The 21,244-nt window shown below is 37.9% G+C and overlaps 1 protein-coding gene across 3 annotated transcripts in view; it reads left to right on the top strand.

Moving 5' to 3' along the window:
* Positions 1–21,244, top strand: part of LOC150104066 (multidrug resistance-associated protein 1-like) — a 359,631-nt gene that overhangs the window by 266,760 nt on the left and 71,627 nt on the right. For all 3 annotated transcript variants that reach the window (XM_090397253.1, XM_090397254.1, XM_090397255.1), the window contains one exon: positions 6,520–6,646. In XM_090397253.1, the coding sequence (XP_090253379.1) occupies positions 6,520–6,646 (127 nt within the window). The remainder of the gene's footprint in view (positions 1–6,519; positions 6,647–21,244) is intronic.

Genomic DNA, 21,244 nt, shown 5'->3' with positions numbered 1-21,244 from the left:
TAAAAAGATTATTGTATCTGAGGTTCTACATTTGATTACTCTGCTCAGAAAATTTGGTCATTTGGGTTTCTTAGGGATGTGGTGGTGGTGGAAAGGATCCAGAGATGAGTGACTAAGAGCTGTGGAATGCTCCCTATGAGGATATAATGGAGTGTGATTGTAAAGTTTAGTTAACAGGTGGGAAAGAGGAGTGTGATAACCTTATAAGTTACTAAAAGGATTATATAAGATTGGTATGAAAGCCATTTTTCATTACATGTGATTGGGGGAGAGAACTAGGTCTCTTCCCTCTTGAAGTTGTGTAAGTCTGGTTAGTTGGGGTTGTGAGGACTATATTTTTTGCTTAGAGAGTGATGAATAATAGGAATGGATTGCCTGAAGTGGTTGTGAGTGCTCTGAGAGTAAATGAGTGTATGAAATATAATAGGTATGGTGTGAATAATTGTTAGTATGGGCTTCTCGTGATGAGTCTTGCCTCTTGATGCCATGGAGATGCCCGTAATAATAAATCATATCATGATAAGAGTGAATTGAGAAGAATGGCTGTCATGGTTGGAAATGTGTTTATCGTACATAATCTATGCATTTGCATAGATCATGTATGATGAATGGTCTGTAGTTTATAGAGATATGGGGGTGGGAAATTGGCCAGATGAATGGATTCATATGACTTACACTAGATGGATTAGTATCTAGAGAAATCATGCAAAATCATGAAACTAGGACTATTATGGGACGGGTGCAGCTGGGTATCTGTTATCTGGTTATCTTTTGTTACGTTTTGTGGAGTTGTAGTTTACCATTTGGTAGGTGTTGTGGTCCGACATTAAATGGTTCATTTTTTCAATGTATGTTGTACAGTCTAAAAGGACAGTGGCATTGCCTTTATCTGCTTTTGTGATTATAATGTCTTGGTTATTTTTTAAGGTTAAGGACTAGATTTTCGGTTTTGTTTAAGTTAGTGCTTAGTTTTTTGTTTGAATTTAGTATACATGATGTTTCCATTCATATATTATCAGCCAAAATGGTGGGGAGAGATCTTAAACCAATGGAATATTAACCAATGGATCTTATATGAATGGAAACATCGTGTATACTAAATTCAAACAAAAAACTAAACCCCAACTTAAACAAAACCGAAAATCTAGCCCTTAAATCCTTAAAAAATATCCAAGACATTATAATCATGAAAGCAGATAAAGGCAATGCCACTGTCCTTTTAGACCATACAACATGCTTTGAAAAAATTAACCATTTAATGTCGGACCACAACACCTACCAAATGGTAAACTACAACCCCACAAAATGTAACAGAAAGAAAACAACTGAATTAATGAAATCCGTCCACACATGGCCTGAAGAAACAAAAAAAAATTAATACCTCATTATGCCCGTGCTCCCAGAATTTATGGCCTGCCAAAAAATACACAAACCAGGCACACCGCTACGTCCAATTGTTGAAGGAATTGACAGCCCAAATTATCACTTAGCCAAAAAATTAGCTGCCACACTCAAGGAATTGGTAGGTCAGTCCCCTTCCTACATAAAAAAATACACAACATTTCATTAATAAAATTAAAAACATTACACTCAACGACCAAGATTTATTAGTCAACTTTGACATAACTTCCCTTTTCACCAATGTCCCAATCAATGACACTATCTTGCTCCTACAGAACGTATTTCCACACGACATCATGGCCCTCTTTGCTCATGTACTCCGCTCCAGATATTTCGTGTGGCAAAACAATTTTTACCTTCAAAAAGAAGGTACAGCCATGGGCTCACCACTTTCCCCTCCAATAGCTAACTTTTATGTGGAAGACTTTTGAGCAACGTGCTCTAGAGACAGCATGTCGAAAGCCCAAAATTTGGCCAGATACGTTGACGATATACACTTGTATTCTTCCAATGATGACCTCGATACAGGGGTCTAAACGCCAAGTTTTATTTTATTAGTAATTAATAAAATAATCTGTTCAACACGTGTGTTTTTGTATCCTTAATTTACAAATAGAAGCTCAACTATGATGGACATAGTTTGAAAGGAAGAAAGGTTATTAGACGGATGAAGAAAATGATATTTGTGCAGCTACTATGATTCATAATTATTTAAAATGAATGAAAGAGGATCCAGGGTTCAGGAATACTGGATCTAGATTTTATCTTATTACTTATTAGCTGCAAAACAAATAGAAAAGAATAAAATGCAGAGGAAATATATAGTGATATATGATCAATATGGTCTTGAGCAGTATAATGGAAAGGTAAGAGGGATGGCCAGCATACGGCAAAATCAGATTGAGAGGAAATCCAAAAGTGGTGTTTTGATAGGTGGCAAGCAGAAGGAAGAATGATTATGAAAGAATAATTATTCTTTGGCAGATGTACTTTAGGAAGGTGAAAGAAAAAGAAGAAATAGTTGAATTATTAAGTAATCACTTTGCAAAGTGTATCATTTAGGTAGAGAAAACAATGATGTAACAAGGACTGTGAGAATAGAAGTAGATGAACTGGATGCATGTAGCATATTACAAAATCTCAGTGTGATTACAGCCATAGGACTATGTTAAAAGAAAGCACAAGAAAATCTACATTTCTCTTCATGGCTGTTTGGTATGATAGAAGTACATCTTCTTCTTTGAGTGCCATCTCCTATCGAAGGTCGGCGACCACCTTGGCTAATTTTGAGCGATTCTCAGCTACTCTGAGCAGTCTCTCAGAGTTCATACCAGTCCACTGTCTGATGTCTGCCAGCCAAAATTTTCTTCATGTTCCTTGTCCTCTCCTTCCATTTATCTTCCCTTTTATAATCAGTTGAAGTATCTTATATTTTTCATTACGAAGTAGGCGACCAAGATATGCAGTTTTCCTTCTTTTTATGGTATCTAAATGTTCACATGATTTCCCCATTTGTTCCAGTACTTCCTAATTGTACGTTTTTGCTGTCCATGGAATTTTAACATTCATCTGTATAACCACATCTCAAAGGCTTCAAGTCTTTTTATTGATGTTGTTTTTAAGGTCCAAGTTTCTGCACCGTACAGCAGTACAGACCATACATAGCATTTAACCATGCGTGCTCTAAGTTTAAACTGCGGTTACACAGTGTTGATTTCATCAAGAAAAAATTTTTTCTTGCCATTTCAATTCTAACTTTTATTTCCATTTCTGGATTGCAATCTTCATTTAACCAGCATCCGAGATATTTAAACTGTGGCACTCTTTCTATTTGTTTCCTATTTAAAGAAAGTGCTAAATTAAGAATTGGTTTCTTACTTATGACCATGAATTTAGTTTTGGTGATATTTATTTTTAATCCCATTTTTTCACTCTCTTCATTTATTAGTTCCAAAAGATTTTGAAGATCCTGAATATTGTCAGCCAGAAGAGCTGTATCATTGGCATATCAGATGTTACTGATGATTTCACCATTTACACTAATCCCTTCCTTTCTTCCTTCCAAGACTTTTTGAAATATGGCTTCTGAGTAGATGTTAAAAGAAGAGGTGACAGCACACATCCTTGCCTTACTCCTCATTTGATGTTAATGGAGTCTGTAATAATGTCATCAACTTGAACAGATGCCTTTTGGTTCCAATACAAGTTTTCAATGATCCTGATGTCTTTAATCCAATTCTTTTTAATAGTACAATCTATCTAATCCAATTCTTTTTAATAGTACAATCATTTTAGCATGTTGGACTTTGTCAAATGCTTTCTCGAAGTCGATGAAGCAAATGAATATTACCTTGTTTTGGTCAATACATTTTTGAAATAAGATCTGAGAACAGAAAAGGGCCTCTCTTGTTCCCAAGCTGTTTCTAAAGCCGAATTGGGTATCACTGATGGTGTCTTCACATTTTCTGTATATTCTTTTTTGAATTATTTTCAGAAACATTTTGAGACCTGATTAGGCTGATCATTCTATAGTCATTACAAGTTTTCGCATTTAGTTTTTTAGGTAACATGATGAAGGTCGACTGTAACCCGTCTTGAGGGATTATGCCTGTATCGTAGATCTTATTAAATAGCTTTACTAATATGTTAATGTTGTCACCTTCTAATAACTTTACTATTTCTGCTGGTATTCTATCTGGTTCTTGGGCTTTACCATTTTTAGCTGAGTTTAGTGCACATTCTACCTCTGATCTAGAGGTAGAATGTTCATAAGTATTTTCTGGGTTCTGTCTGTTATCAGTAAAGAGTTCTTCTATATATTTCACCCATTCTTGTATTTTGTCATCCTTTTTGGATATAATTTCTCCCTTTTTGTTTCGAAGGATACAGAATTGTTTTTTCTTACATACACCTGAGGTCTCTTTCATCTTTTTGTGTAGATTAAAATTGTCATGCTTTTCCTGTAGAATTTCTATTTCTTTACATTTTTCATTCATCCAGATTTCTTTTGCTTCTTTGATCTTGTGTTTAATAATTTTCTGAACCTCTGTATATTTTGTTGGATTATGATTTTTATATGATCTGCATTGATCCATGAGAGAAAGAATTTCATCAGTCATCCAATCTTTCTTTTTTACTGCTCTATTAGGACATAAGGTATTGGTACATTTCTCTATGAAGACAGATTTTAATTTGTCCCACGATTCATCAACCCTCATGATGTCATCATTCTTGATAAGTGCTAGCTCTTGATTCAGATCTTGACTCAATTTGTTTCTTATCTCTGTGTTTTTTAATTTTCCCAAATCAAACCTTTTTTTTTGTTGATGTTTCTTAAGTATAGCTTTCAGTCTAAGTTGTAACTCTGCCACCAGTAGGTTATGATATCAGAAGCAATATCTGCACTAGGATAGGTTTTTGTATTCTTTATAGAACTTCGAAATCGTTGATCAAGTAATCAATTTGGTTTCTGACTATATTCCCATTATTATCCTGTGGTGATCGCCAAGTATACAATCTTCGAGGTGGTAGCTTAAACCATGTGTTTGTGATTATTAGCTCCTCTTCCTGGCAGAATTGAAAAAGACGGTCACCTCTCTCATTTCTTGTGCCCAGTCCATGTTCGCCAACTACATCTCCACTTCTACCTTTCCCAACTTTAGCATTGAAATCACCCATGACTATGTTAATATCATGCTTTTTTGCGTTTTTCATTAGTTCTTTTAATTGATCATAAAATTCTTCAATCTGGTATCACTCTTGTCAGCAGTAGGGGCATAGACCTGTATAAGATTAACATCTAGTGGTTGTCCTTTCAGTTTTAATAACATCATCCTATCTGAGTAAGGGATGAAGCTCAACAGTGACTTATTGATATCTTTGTTTATTATTATTCCAACTCCATTTTGATGGTTGTTTTCTCAACTTCCAGAGTGATACATTGTCATGTCATTGACTTGAGTTTTGCCTGATCTTGGCCACCTAACTTCACTCATTCCTAAAATTCCAATTTCAAGTCTTTTCATTTCTTGGATAGCATTTCTTAGCTTACCTGCTAAATACAAGGTTCTGACATTCCAGGTTCCTAGTTTTACTGAGCACACCATGTTGAGTCCAGGGATTCTTCGCACCCCTGTCCCATTTAAGGGACGCCGGTAACTCGGGGCCATTTGTGTAGATTTGCTCGCCATGGTGGTTAGTCTGGAGAGAGAGAATAGAGCAGTATTTTCTCCATTTGCTTTCTGCTCTGCAGTATTACAGATGTACACAATAAACTGTATTGCCATCTGCAATTTTCTAATCACAAGCTTCACCGTCATCATGAGACTTCAACCTTGTGTCAGTACTGACAAAGCTGCTTCCCTTTGTCAGAGGATTGAACCCTTTATTTTTCCTTGTAACCCTAGGTAGGGGCCCTAACCCGGTACTGACAGCCGGAGCCAGCTGAGCCCAGGTTGTTTATAGAGGTCTGCTCCTCTGAAGATTCTTCCACACATTTCACTGTTGGGATAAGAATCCTCTTCCACTGATTTGTCCGTTGTTCTTCACAGAGGTCCGTTAGCATCCTTGTAGGGAGTCTTGTAGAAGTACATAAAGGAGAATTTTATGCAGAAGTTCTAAATTATAGACTAATCAGTATCTCAGGAGTTGTGGCTAAGTTATCAGAAGGGATAGTTAAGGCCAAAATTAAAACCTCCCACAGTATCTTTGATTTCATGGAGATTGCTAATAATTATTACATGAACAAATAACTTAATTGCAAGTTTCATTGGTTACATTCAATAGCAATGTGAACTAAATCTGATAAATCATTAATCATGTTATGAGTACTCTTTCTAATATAAGCAGGGAGAGCTCCTTTTATCTGAATAGTCCAATTATTTTTTATAGCTTGATTCTAAGCAGAACTTACTCTGATTCACCATTTCTTTGCAAATGAAATGGTGAATTGTAACTTAGAATTGTAATTGATTACTTCTAGAGTTTTATTTATGATAATTTATTATTGAGGAATTATAATGAAGAATAGAAATAAAATAGGTTTGTGTGATATATATATATATATATATATATATATTTTTCCCTTAAATGAAAATTGCACTTTTTTGTTCCACCCAGGTGGCTAGCTGTTCGGTTGGAATTCTGTGGAAATTGTTTTGTATTCTTTGCTGCATTATTTGCTGTCCTAGGAAGGGAGTCCCTTGATCCAGGAATTGTAGGACTTTCTGTCAGTTATGCCCTAAATGTAAGTCCTTCAATATACAAATAATTTTTTGAATTAATGAAGCGTGCTGTTGGAAGTTTTTCCACTTGGTTATACTGTAAATTAAAGATAACAAGAAATTATATACTTGGTTTAGTCCTTTATCCAAGTGTAAGCAAATAAAGTTTGCACCTGAAATATAATTAGGACTGGGGCAACTCGTATATAGAAGCTAATGACTTCACATCACTTGCCTTAGTATCATATAAATCAAAGCACATATCCTTATGGGTATGTATAATGTTATGCAATTATGGAAAAGGTCATTATCCAGACTGGTTTCAACCTTTATTGAGGTCTTGTCAGCGTGAGCCAGACCCAGATGTGATACTTAGGTTGAAGTGATGCAAAAGTCATTTTCAATACAAGTTGCCAAAAGGTGTTACACCTTATTATTAAAATACTCTGGATTAGAGATAGATGTTGGAAGTTTTTCCACTTGGTTATACTGTAAACTAAAGATAGCAAGAAATTATATACTTGGTGTAATCCTTTATCCAAGTAACCAAACAAGTTTGTGCCTGAAATATAATCAGGACTAGGGCAACTCGTATATTATTATTATTCGTGACACCTCCAAGGAGTCCGAAGACTCATCACGGGAGGACACCTACTATACAACTGTTTCCACCACTACACTGAACCTCTCCCAATCATCTCCATCAACACCATCTACCACCCAACACCACCACCACAACTAGTATTTTTTTGTCTGTAAATTGCGTGTGTTCTGAAGGGCCGATTTATCTGTATGCGGGATGTAAAACCAGAGTTTTCCAGGAGAAAAAAACCCTGCTACCTCCGTATGAGATCGGCTAACTCACCTTCGATTATAGTCATTAGCTTGTATATACAAGCTAATGACTTCACATCACTTGCCTTAGTATTCCATAATAATGCAAAGCATATATCATTTCCTTACGGGTATGTATAATGTTATGCATTATGGGAAAGGTCAAGACCATTTGGTTTAATCCTTTATTGAGGATTAAACAAGTTGCCCTAGTCCTGATTATATTTCAGGTGCAAACTTTGTTTGCTTGCACTTGGATAAAGGATTAAACTAAGTATATAATTTCTTGGTATCTTTAATTTCCATTATAACCAAGTGGAAAAACTTCCAACAACTATCTCTAATCCAGAGTATTTTAATAATAGGGTGTGACACCTTTTGGCAACTCATATATGAAAATGACTTCTGCATTACTTCAGCCTAAGTATCATATCATATCTGGGTTGGCTTCCACTGACGAGACCTCAATAAGGGTGGAAACCAGTCTGGGTAGTGACCTTTCCCATAATGCATAACATTATACACACCCATAAGGATATTTGCTTTGCATTCTTCTTCTTCTCTCTTCCATCATCTATGTGGATGATGATGAGGCTGAATGAACTCTTTCCACTTCTGTCTGTCCTGGGAGAGTCTGAACAATTCTGTCCAGTTTGGTGTAGCTTGTTGTGATTTGGTTTTCAAGTCCTCTTTTATTTTGTCTATCCATCTAATTCTGGGCCGTTCTTTGGATCTTTTACTTTCCATCATTGTATTCAGGGCTTTAGATGGTAATCTTTCTGGTCACATGGCCAAACCATCGCAGTCTTCTTTTTTGGATTTTGTCTATTATTGTTATTTCTTGTTTTAGTCATTTACTTATGTCTTCGTTTCTTAGTCGATCCAGCAGAGATACTCCAAGTAATCTTCTTAACCAACCCATTTCAGTAACTAATAATTTTTTCTCTTCAGCCTTTTTGAGATTCCAGCAAAAAGAGACATCAAACAAGTAACAAAAGTAAGAATCTAAGGAGTATTGAGAAGACCATGAAACAGTGGTCCTCCCAATACTCCTTAGATTCTTCCTTTTGTTACTTGTTTGATGTCTCTTGACTTCCATATTTTATTAAGTCGTCCAAAAAGTTTGGGATGCTTGACTGATTCGTCTGTTTATATCTTTTATAATTTCACCATTGTATTCAATAACTCCAAGGTAGGTGAAGTTTTCTACCTGCTCTTGATTCTTACTATCAATTTCAATTTTCAGATTGGTGCTTCTTTTTCCTATTTGGTTATACTGTAAATTAAAGATAACAAGAAATTATATACTTAGTTTAGTCCTTTATCCAAGTGTAAGCAAACAAAGTTTGCACCTGAAATATAATTAGGATTGGGGCAACTATAAGATTGATGTGAAGTCATTAGCTTCTATATATACACATACCCATAAGGATATGTGCTTTGCATTATGGGATACTAAGGCAAGTGATGTGAAATCATTAGCTTCTATATATACTTACCCATAAGGATATGTGCTTTGCATTATGGGATACTAAGGCAAGTGATGTGAAATCATTAGCTTCTATATATACTTACCCATAAGGATATGTGCTTTGCATTATGGGATACTAAGGCAAGTGATGTGAAGTCATTAGCTTCTATATATACATACCCATAAGGATATGTGCTTTGCATTATGGTATACTAAGGCAAGTGATGTGAAGTCATTAGCTTCTATGTATGAGTTACCCTAGTCCTATTTATATTTCAGGTGCAAATAAACTTTGTTTGCTTATGCTTGGATAATGGATTAAATCAAGTATATAATTTCTTCATATCGTTAATTTATAATGAAGTGTGCTTTTGCAGCACACTTCATCTGAGCTTGATGGAGTCAGAGACTCATTGTGTGAGGGTGCACACTGTTGTACCCAATGTTTATCCAACCATGCTTTAATCTGATTCATACATAAGTGGCACATTTTCAGTTAACTTGGATTTTTAATCCTGCAGAGCAGACAAACCGACCATTAGAACATGTTCTATAACAGACATAACACTTGCCTCAAACCTTGAGTTGCTTGAGGCGTAAATTGAAATAAACCAAACCATTTTAATGATGTCTTCATGTTTGCACATATTTATTGTATATGGTTTAATCTGCAAAACTTGGTATTATTAATTCTATAATTAACAATTTACTACTTCTATATGAATTTAACAAAATGGATCCCCCATTGTGTTATCTATTGCAGAATATCTTATTTTCCCATACTAATATCTTCAAACCTTATTCTAAATACATGATTTACACAAAATAATGTTGGTATTTTAAATTTAAATATTTATAGAAAAACTTAAGGTAACAGCAGTAATAAATATTATGAATGACAGTTTAGTGCTTTAATTATTTTTTTCTTTTGTTGAATTAGTTCAATAATAGCAGGCAGCGAGAGATATGAGATTTTTGCTTGAGACTGTACGGAAGAAGACAGAGAGAGGAAAAATAGTGTGCGTGTTGCCTAGGTATGATAATGATGAGCTGAGCAGAAGAGCGGTGATATTGAATGGCATAATAGCGAGAATGTGTGACAAGAGAGGACTGGTATATGTGGATGCTTGGAGTGCGTTTGAGGAAAGAGAGGAGTTGTTTGCGAGAGACCGTTTGCATTTGAATGAGGAAGGACGTAGGCATCTGGAGAGATTGCTGTTCTGAACGAGTCAGTGTGTCCCAGGGAGGATGATAGCAGGGGTGGCCTCTTGTGGGAATGGATACTTGGGAGAAGGGAGACAATGTCAGGTAAGACTGAGCCCAGTGGAGTCTAGAAGGGATAATGCTGGGTATAGAAACAATGGCATTTATATGCTGTATACTAATGCCAGGAGTATCCGGAATAAGGGAGAGGAATTGGTGGCGCAGATAGCATCAGCCTGGCCAAAAATTATTGCGATCACTGAGACGTGGTTGACAGAATTGGATATAAAAACAGGAATAGAAGTCACTGGGTATAGCATTTTTCGCCAGGATAGGAGGGGAAAGCGTGGTGGTGGGGTGCTGCTTATGATAAGTGATGACCTATGTCCTCTAAGAGTGGAAAATTTGGAAGGTAGTGAGACAAATGATTTTGAGAGCGTATGGTGTGAGGTAGAGGTAGGCAAGACAGGATATTTAGTGGGGTGTTGCTACAGACCCAGGAGCACAGAGGATGGGGACCAGGAGATGTTTAGACAGCTAAGTTTGGCAAGTGCAAGAAGAATGATTGTTATGGGAGATTTTAACTTCAGTAGTATAAATTGGAGAGAGGAAGATGCATGTAACAATAGGGGAATGGAATTTCTAGAATTCTTGAGGGACAAATGTCTTAGGCAACATGTAACAGAGGGAACAAGAGGTTCGAAAATTTTGGATTTGGTTATAGCATCAGAAGAGTTGATAATAACTGAGTTGACGTCTCTCCCACCAGTTGGAGAGAGTGACCATATGGTTTTGACTTGGAAAATGAATAGACATGCAGGAGTATCAAAGAGACGGGAACTTATGTGGAATTATAAGGCAGGTGATTATAATAGTCTTAGACGTCAACTTCGGGAAGTTTCATGGAGGGAGGAATTGGAAGGCCGGGATATCACCAGTGCGTGGGAAATTGTGAAAGAATATTTGTTATCAGCAATGGTAAGTTGTATACCACGAGTGAAGAAGAGGGCGCAATTTGGAGTAAAGTGGATGACAAACAATATTAAACAGGAATTGCATGCGAAAAAGAGGCTATGGAAGAGATATAAGGAGACAGGTGAAGAGATGCATGAGGAATATAAGACACAGGCCAGAAGAGTGACTCGTGTGGTAAGGAAAGCGAAACTGGAATATGAGAGGAGATTGGCCCTAAGATCCAAAGAAAATCCTAGGGAATTTTTTAGCTATGTGGCCAGTAGGAGGAGAAATGACTGTGGAAGAATGATATTGTGGGATAAAAATGGGAATAGAGTGACTGATGCAGAGGACATAGTGGAATTGTTCAATGAACACTTTATTGGAGTATTTCATCCTAGAGGAGTCAGTTTTAATGCTAGAGGGATAGGACTGGTACGAGGTCTGGAGGTACAGGAGGAGAGTGTGTTTCAGATACTGAGTACTCTGGATGTCAGTAAAGCTGTGGGACTGGATGGTATTTCTCCACGAGTTTTGAGAGAATGTGCTAGGGAATTGACAATACCTTTAACGTGGCTTTTCAATGAAAGTCTGGCTTTGGCAAAGGTGCCCAGGGAATGGAAGGAAGGTAAGATAGTGCCATTGCATAAGGGTGGTAACAGACTGGAAGTGTCTAATTATAGGCCAGTCTGTGTGTCATCAGTAGTTGTTAAGATCTTGGAGAAAGTAGTGAGGGACCGTGTACAGCATTGGGCAGATGAGGGTAATGTTATCTGTGAGAATCAACATGGATTTGTGAAAGGACGCTCTTGTTTTAGCAATATGCTAGCCTTTTATAATAAAGTTACAAGAGCATTAGATGAGGGAAAGGCATATACTGCAATTTTCTTAGACTTGGCGAAGGCATTTGACAGGGTGCCACATGATAAGCTGATATTTAAGTTGCAGCACATGGGTCTGGATGTCAGATTGGTCAACTGGATTCAGGATTGGCTGTCTGATAGGTATCAGAGAGTTGTGTATGGTAGAGCAGTTTCCAGGAGGCAGAGGGTTACAAGTGGGGTCCCACAGGGCTCAGTACTAGGACCTATATTGTTTAACCTTTATATCAATGACATAGCCAGTGGATTGCAGGGGGATATTCAGTTGTTTGCGGATGATGCGAAGCTTGGAAGGATTATTAGTAATAGTGCAGATGTGGTAGCCCTGCAAGAGGATTTAAATAAGCTAGATAGATGGGCAAATGAATGGGGGTGTCAGTTTAATGCAGCAAAATGTAAGGTCTTGAGGTTTGGGAAACATCGATGGGATGCTGCATACTCTATGGGAGGAGTTATACTGGAGGAAGTAGGGGAGACAAGAGATCTGGGGTTGATGATTGATAGAAACCTGAAGTTTAGGGGACATATTGCAAAGGTGGTGAAGGTAACACAGAGGATTGCTGCTATTATGAGAAGGACACTGACCTGCAGAGATAAGAGGGTTATCATTCCGTTGTATAAGTCTCTGATCAGACCACACTTGGACTATTGTTCTCAGATTTGGTCCCCAGGATTTGAAGGGGATAAATTAACCGTGGAAAGGATACAAAGACGGATGACAAAGATGGTTTCAGGGCTGTACAAGGATAGTTATGAGGATCGGCTTAGAGAATGTGGACTGCAGAGTTTGGTGGATAGAAGAAGGAGAGGTGATATGATTGAGACTTTTAAACTGTTGAGAGGTGGTTACAGGGTTGACACTGGGGAGTTCTTTCGCTTGGTTGATCAGCGGGAAGGAGTGATGACAAGAGGCCATCCCTGGAAGTTACGAAAGGAAACTGTGAGCAAGAGGGTAAGGAGTGGTTTCTTTGTGTGGAGGGTGGTTGAGCCGTGGAATGCATTGCCTGATGGAGTGGTGGGAGCGAGAACGGTCAGTGGGTTTAAGGAGTGGTATGATAAACTTTGTGTTTCTCAGGGGGGGACTTCCCCTCGATGAGTCTTGACAGACTTTATGTCTTAGAAAGGACCTCCCTCGATGAGTCTTTTGACTCCTTGGAGGCCTGAATAATAATAATAATAATAATAATAATTTGTATAGTCTTGCATACATCAAACCTATGATTCAGTTTTTGATAAACATATGCCAACATTTATCAGTATCACAGATTTGGCTAGCCAAGTCTCTTGAGGATGAATAATTGGCAAAGAGGATCCAAATGATTTGAAATGTGGAATGCTCCTTATGAGGAGATGTATTGATGGTTTGTGCATAACAAAATTTGGTTGGTAGGTAGGTAAGAGGGAAATCTGATAGAAGCAAGTTACTAAAGGAAATTTATAAGATTGATGCAGAAGGAATTTTTCAACATATGATAAAAGGAAGTTTTTTCGCTTGGCTATAAAATAAATTAAAGATGCCAAGAAATTCTTGTTATTGTTTATCCAAAGTAAGTTAACGGTTTGCATGTGAAGTATTTTCAGGACTTGGCTACTTGTATATAGATGCTAAGGACTTCACGTTAATTACTTTAGTATCCCATAATGCAAAGCACAAATCCTTTCAGCTATGCATAATGCTCTTTGGGAGGGACAACTACCTAGACCTCAATCACAGTTGAAGTATATGTTACACTATAAGAGTCCAAAGGAACTATTGTAGTAGGTTGCATAGATTAAAAAAATACTTAAAATAATTGACTAATAGTTAAATTAATAATTTGATTTATGACATGTTATTTTGATTCATCTTTTGAATGTAGTTAACAGTTTATTTTCCTACATTATGTAACCTTTTGACAAACAAGATATTCATGTTCCATTAAAGCTATTCATTTATTTAATTATTAAGACAGTACTTTATGTAATTTCATGGCATATGAGACATCTTCATAGACATAAAGATAAGAATATTTAAGTGCATGCAAGCAAACAGAAAGAAAGCAGATTGAGTACTAAATAATTGTAATCTTAGAGTCCTAATTTGTGTTTTCTTTCTCTTATGGCACATACTAGAGATGTTTGTTAGGCTGACAATCAAATAAGTCTTCCATATTTTTGGTGGTGTGAGATGATATTTTAGGTTTGGTGATTGTTAGATTTGCGGCAGATTCTAAAAATACTCTTAGATACATCTGTAATTTCTCAGGAAGGTGGGAAAGCCTTCCCGCCTCCCCCCACTAAATTGAGATTATCTGAATCATTGGCATAGTCTTCAACTCCTGAGCAGCCAGAGTATAGATATTCATATTTTTATGTTAAAACATCCAGGAAGATGTTTAAAATACCAAGCTATTTTAAACCTGGTTTTACTCCATTTCCCAAGTAAGCAAACAGACAAACAAGTCAAGTTTGCCTCCATCAAACTGCAAGGGTGGTGGCCCCTTGCCTTTAATACAAAGCATCGTACATCTCCTCCAGGAGATGTGCTTTGCATTAAGGGTAAATATTAAGATTAGTGATCAGAGCTTATTCTACTTTTACCATGAGTTGCCTTGGTCTTGCACTACGTGCAGGATCAGCTAGACTTGCAACACTTGCAGGTGCAAATTTGACTTGTTTGTCTGTTTGCTTACTTGGGAAATGGAGTAAAACCAGGTTTAAAATAGCTTGGTATTTTTAAAATTTATTATACCCAAGGTAAAAATACTTTCTACATCCAGGAAGATATTAACATTTCTTTCATGACATGGCCATGTATCTGGCCAAAGTAGAGCCTCAGGAACATTAGTCATGTGTGCAGCAATGAAGTTGAACACTTCGCCGATGCCAGGTCATGGCTACTGTGAATTTGGCCAGTTAAATGTTACCTTCATCTGATAATTTGTGGCCAGGCATATAGTCAATGCTAATTCTTTCTTAACCTACTTATCTCCAACTTACATACTACCTTACATCTAACTTAAACTAACTTATTTATAATACTATGATCCTAGACTAGCCCTATTTGAGGTCTTATTTGTAGAGCATCACTAGTAGAGTATTATTATGGTCAGTCATACCATCAGGTCCACAGCTCAATCCAACAAGTTCATAAGAGAGTCAAAAAGTAAATTCTGTTTTCTTTGAACAGTAAGAAGAATACAACATACAGTTTACAAAAGAAGAAATGAAAACTGCTTTGCTTAACTGACATCCAATTGCTGTTGAACCAGATAGTATCCATTACAAGATAGTCAAACATCTGTTGCTATCATGGCATAGATCAATTGCTGTACCTTTCCAACAGAATTTTCTACAAAACAGGTTTCTGGATACTTGGCAAAAGGCTATTTTTTTGCCTTTTCTAAGCCAGGTAAGAATCCAAAAATCCCCATTAAAATATTTTCCAATTGCTCTGCCTAGTTAGCTGTGGAAGATATTGGAAAAAATGGTTAACCCTCGTCTTTTGTGGTTTTTGGACAGAAACAACCTTTTTTCCAGAACACAATCTGAGTGGAAGCATCCGTTTTAGATGCTTTGCTAAAAAGCATGTACTTAGTATCAGTTTTCTTTTATATGGAAAGCATACAACACTGCTTGAAGGTTTGGAATATTGAAAGACCTACACAGCTTTGTTCTTAGATAGAATCTCTATTTTTTTTTATGAAGAACTTTTTATCCAAACAATTCTTCCAAGTCTGTGGAAACCTCTCTCTCTCTCTCTCTCTTCCCCCCCCCTCTATATAACCAAGAAAATGGAGTCCCAAAAGATTCAGTTTTAATTGTCACATATTTTGCAATCAAGGTTAATTTGATAACTGAACAACTTCCTCCAATTGTGAATGACTGTTTCTATGGATAATTTTACCATCTTCTGTCTTTCATGTAATATGAGGGTCTTATAAAAGACAGCTGCAGCAAACCATTCACCATCTGAGTTTGTGTGCATTTTTGCCACAGAAGGCTTCATCCTGACCCAGAACTCAGACTAGGACAAAAACTTTAATCCCAGTTGCAGTAGAAGCCAAGGGAATGCTGTAATTTCTAGGGGTGCATCCCCTGGGTGGCAGACTAGGGATCCAGTGAAATATGGTAAGGTAGTCTCGATATATTGAATATGGATCCATGAACCACAGAGGGCTGCCTTGATAGCAATGGAAGTCTCTTCAGTGGTTCTCTAGATGAGTAGGTTTCTTCTTCCACTTAGTTACTACTTTCTTTTATCTGTTATATCACTTTTGTTTTGTTTTAAATCCAATGCTCTTAGAATATTTGAGGAATCGAGACCCTTTTTTCACTTAATTTTCAAGTAGGTTGCGACATATCTAAGAGAGGTAACTGAAATAAAATCCTGGTCCAACAGGTTGGGGGTTCCACTACAGGCCAATTTCCACTCTGAATAAAAACAATATTGCTCTGAATCTCAGAACAAAGAAACTAGTAGATCTTTTGGGCAATGATTTTGCAAGAAATGGATAATCCTTCATAGGACATGGAGTCTACAAGGTCTAAATACAAAGTAATTGAGGCAATTCAGGAAATAGAAAAATGAAAAGTAGATGTTATGGTTATAACAAACAAAGAAAAATGTTGAAAGTTTTTTCACTTGGTTATACTGTAAGTTAAAGATGCCAAGAAATTATATTCTTAGTTTAATCCTTTATCCAAGTTTAAGCAAACAAAGTTTGCATGTAAAGTAACTTCATGACTGCAACTTGTATATAGAGGCTAATGACTTCGCATCACTTGTCTTAGTATCCCATAATGCAAAGAATGTATCCTTACAGCCAGGTATAATGTTATACATTATGGGAAGAGTCACTACCCAGACTGGTTTTGACCATTATTGAGGTGAAAAAGTAAAGAGGTGCTCATCATAGTCCTAGAATAGTTAATATAGGAGTGCAAGACAGCCTGATAGTATTAGAAGAAAGAAAAGACAGAAAGAGAGAGATAGTATGAGAGATAGAGAAAAGGCCTCAGCTCTTTTATATCATCATATAGCCAAATGCTATCAGTTTTCCTTTTTCACCAATCTCATGGATGAATGGCCAAAAGACCAATTGAAACTAAAGTGCAAAGATGACTGATACCCAGGTGGTTAGCCTTATCTGAGTTAACCACCTTGAGTTGGTCTTTTCTGCCTGGGATTGCTCTCCAGTCATCCGTGCAATTGACTATAAGACCACATTGAATTAAGAGGATGTAACTATTTAAAAAACCTCTCATAGCAAAATAGACAGAATTTTATCTCCTCCTGGTGAATATTGCAAAATGTGGGTGGTCTACATCATCTAGTCAAAAATTTGATATTTCATAGAATGTTTCTTTCTAAATACAAAAATTGTTTGACTGAACAATAAAATTTCCACAGTACAATATTATAAAACATTTGGATGTCATATTGCTGGTTTTCAAATCCATGTTTCTTTTCTAACCATCCATAAATGATATTTTAATTATAAAAATCAAAATTCTCATCCCATTGCTGACAGGTGATGGGTGCAAAAAAATAACCTGTTCTGTTGTAAGTAATGGAATGCCCAACACATTACATAATCTCTTCCAAATACATAGGCTAGAAGTCAGCTGTAGAATTATTATTATTATTATTATTCAGGCCTCCAAGGAGTCAAAAGACTCATCGAGGGAGGTCCTTCCTAAGACATAAAGTCTGTCAAGACTCATCGAGGGGAGGTCCCCCCCTGAGAAACACAAAGTTTATCATACCACTCTTTAAAGTCGCTGACCGTTCTCGCTCCCACCACTCCATCAGGCAATGCATTCCACGGCTCAACCACCCTCCACACAAAGAAACCACTCCTTGCCCTCTTGCTCACAGTTTCCTTTCGTAACTTCCAGGGATGGCCTCTTGTCATCACTCCTTCCCGCTGATCAACCAAGCGAAAGAACTCCCCAGTGTCAACCCTGTAACCACCTCTCAACAGTTTAAAAGTCTCAATCATATCACCTCTCCTTCTTCTATCTGCCAAACTCTGCAGTCCACATTCTCTCAGCCGATCCTCATAACTATCATTGTACAGTCCTGAAACCATCTTTGTCATCCGTCTTTGTATCCTTTCCACAGTTAATTTATCCCCTTCAAATCCTGGGGACCAAATCTGAGAACAATAGTCCAAGTGTGGTCTGATCAGAGACTTATACAACGGAATGATAACCCTCTTATCTCTGCAGGTCGGTGTCCTTCTCATAATAGCAGCAATCCTCTGTGTTACCTTCACCACCTTTGCAATATGTCCCCTAAACTTCAGGTTTCTATCAATCATCAACCCCAGATCTCTTGTCTCCCCTACTTCCTCCAGTATAACTCCTCCCATAGAGTATGCAGCATCCCATCGATGTTTCTCAAACCTCAAGACCTTACATTTTGCTGCATTAAACTGACACCCCCATTCATTTGCCCATCTATCTAGCTTATTTAAATCCTCTTGCAGGGCTACCACATCTGCGCTATTACTAATAATATTTCCCAGCTTCGCATCATCCGCAAACAACTGAATATCCCCCTGCAATCCACTGGGTATGTCATTGATATAAAGGTTAAACAATATAGGTCCTAGTACTGAGCCCTGTGGGACCCCACTTGTAACCCTCTGCCTCCTGGAAACTGCTCCACCATACACAACTCTCTGATACCTATCAGACAGCCAATCCTGAATCCAGTTGACCAATCTGACATCCAGACCCATGTGCTGCAACTTAAATATCAGCTTGTCATGTGGCACCCTGTCAAATGCCTTCGCCAAGTCTAAGAAAATTGCAGTATATGCCTTTCCCTCATCTAATGTTCTTGTAACTTTATTATAAAAGGCTAGCATATTGCTAAAACAAGAGCGTCCTTTCACAAATCCATGTTGATTCTCACAGATAACATTACCCTCATCTGCCCAATGCTGTACATGGTCCCTCACTACTTTCTCCAAGATCTTAACAACTACTGATGACACACAGACTGGCCTATAATTAGACACTTCCAGTCTGTTACCACCCTTATGCAATGGCACTATCTTACCTTCCTTCCATTCCCTGGGCACCTTTGCCAAAGCCAGACTTTCATTGTAAAGCCACGTTAAAGGTATTGTCAATTCGCTAGCACATTCTCTCAAAACTCGTGGCGAAATACCATCCAGTCCCACAGCTTTACTGACATCCAGAGTACTCAGTATCTGAAACACACTCTCCTCCTGTACCTCCAGACCTCGTACCAGTCCTATCCCTCTAGCATTAAAACTGACTCCTCTAGGATGAAATACTCCAATAAAGTGTTCATTGAACAATTCCACTATGTCCTCTGCATCAGTCACTCTATTCCCATTTTTATCCCACAATATCATTCTTCCACAGTCATTTCTCCTCCTACTGGCCACATAGCTAAAAAATTCCCTAGGATTTTCTTTGGATCTTAGGGCCAATCTCCTCTCATATTCCAGTTTCGCTTTCCTTACCACACGAGTCACTCTTCTGGCCTGTGTCTTATATTCTTCACCCATCCTCTCTTCACCTGTCTCCTTATATCTCTTCCATAGCCTCTTTTTCGCATGCAGTTCCTGTTTAATGTTGTTTGTCATCCACTTTACTCCAAATTGCGCCCTCTTCTTCACTCGTGGTATACAACTTACCATTGCTGATAACAAATATTCTTTCACAATTTCCCATGCACTGGTGATATCCCGGCCGTCCAATTCCTCCCTTCATGAAACTTCCCGAAGTTGACGTCTAAGACTATTATAATCACCTGCCTTATAATTCCACATAAGTTCCCGTCTCTTTGATACTCCTGCATGTCTATTCATTTTAAATGTCAACACCATATGGTCACTCTCTCCAACTGGTGGGAGAGATGTCAACTCAGTTATTATCAACTCTTCTGATGCTATAACCAAATCCAAAATTTTTGAACCTCTTGTTCCCTCTGTTACATGTTGCCTAAGACATTTGTCCCTCAAGAATTCTAGAAATTCCATTCCCCTATTGTTACATGCATGTTCCTCTCTCCAATTTATACTACTGAAGTTAAAATCTCCCATAACAATCATTCTTCTTGCACTTGCCAAACTTAGCTGTCTAAACATCTCCTGGTCCCCATCCTCTGTGCTCCTGGGTCTGTAGCAACACCCCACTGAATATCCTGTCTTGCCTACCTCTAGCTCACACCATACGCTCTCAAAATCATTTGTCTCACTTCCTTCCAAATTCTCCACTCTTGGAGGACATAGGTCATCACTTATCATAAGCAGCACTCCACCACCACGCTTTCCCCTCCTATCCTGACGAAAAATGCTATACCCAGCGACTTCTATTCCTGTTTTTATATCCAATTCTGTCAACCACGTCTCAGTGATCGCAATAATTTTTGGCCAGGCTGATGCCATCTGCGCCACCAATTCCTCTCCCTTATTCCGGATACTCCTGGCATTAGTATACAGCATATAAATGCCATTGTTTCTATACCCAGCCTTATCCCTTCTAGACTCCACTGGGCTCAGTGTTACCTGACATTGTCTCCCTTCTCCCAAGTGTCCATTCCCACAAGAGGCCACCCCTGCTATCATCCTCCCTGGGACACACTGACTCGTTCAGAACAGCAATCTCTCCAGATGCCTACGCCCTTCCTCATTCAAATGTAAACGGTCTCTCGCATACAACTCCTCTCTTTCCTCAAACGCACTCCAAGCATCCACATATACCAGTCCTCTCTTGTCACACATTCTCGCTATTATGCCATTCAATATCACCGCTCTTCTGCTCAGCTCATCATTATCATACCTAGGCAACACGCACACTATTTTTCCTCTCTCTGTCTTCTTCCGTACAGTCTCAAGCAAAAATCTCATATCTCTCGTTGCCCGACTTACATTTCCACTCAAGTCATTCGTTCCTACCATCACAATCATCTCATCCACCCTTTCACCTCTCTTAATTGCCATAGCCACCCTTTCTATTGTTCCTCCTGGCAAACACTCCTCACGCATCCTATCTTGAACACCACGGATCATTGAGTCGCCATACATTATACCTCTTACCATTCCCTCGCTCCTATTGTTTCCATTCCTCTTCTTTCATTCCCATACCTCTCTCTTCTACTGTTTCTATTCTCTCCTCTTCTAGCACTCCCATACATCTCTCTCATTCCCTCTCTCCTACTGTTTCCATTTTCTCCACTTCTAACACTTCCATATCCCTCTCTCATTCTGTCTCTCCTACTACTGTTTCCATCCGCTCGTCTTCTAGCATTCCCA

Source organism: Typopeltis vanoorti, chromosome 8, assembly GCF_054136105.1.
Source record: "Typopeltis vanoorti isolate ZY-2024b chromosome 8, IOZ_Tvanoo_1.0, whole genome shotgun sequence".
Lineage (NCBI taxonomy): Eukaryota > Metazoa > Arthropoda > Arachnida > Uropygi > Thelyphonidae > Typopeltis > Typopeltis vanoorti.
Note: the sequence above shows the minus strand (reverse complement) of the source record. Positions and strands in the feature narration are given on the sequence as shown.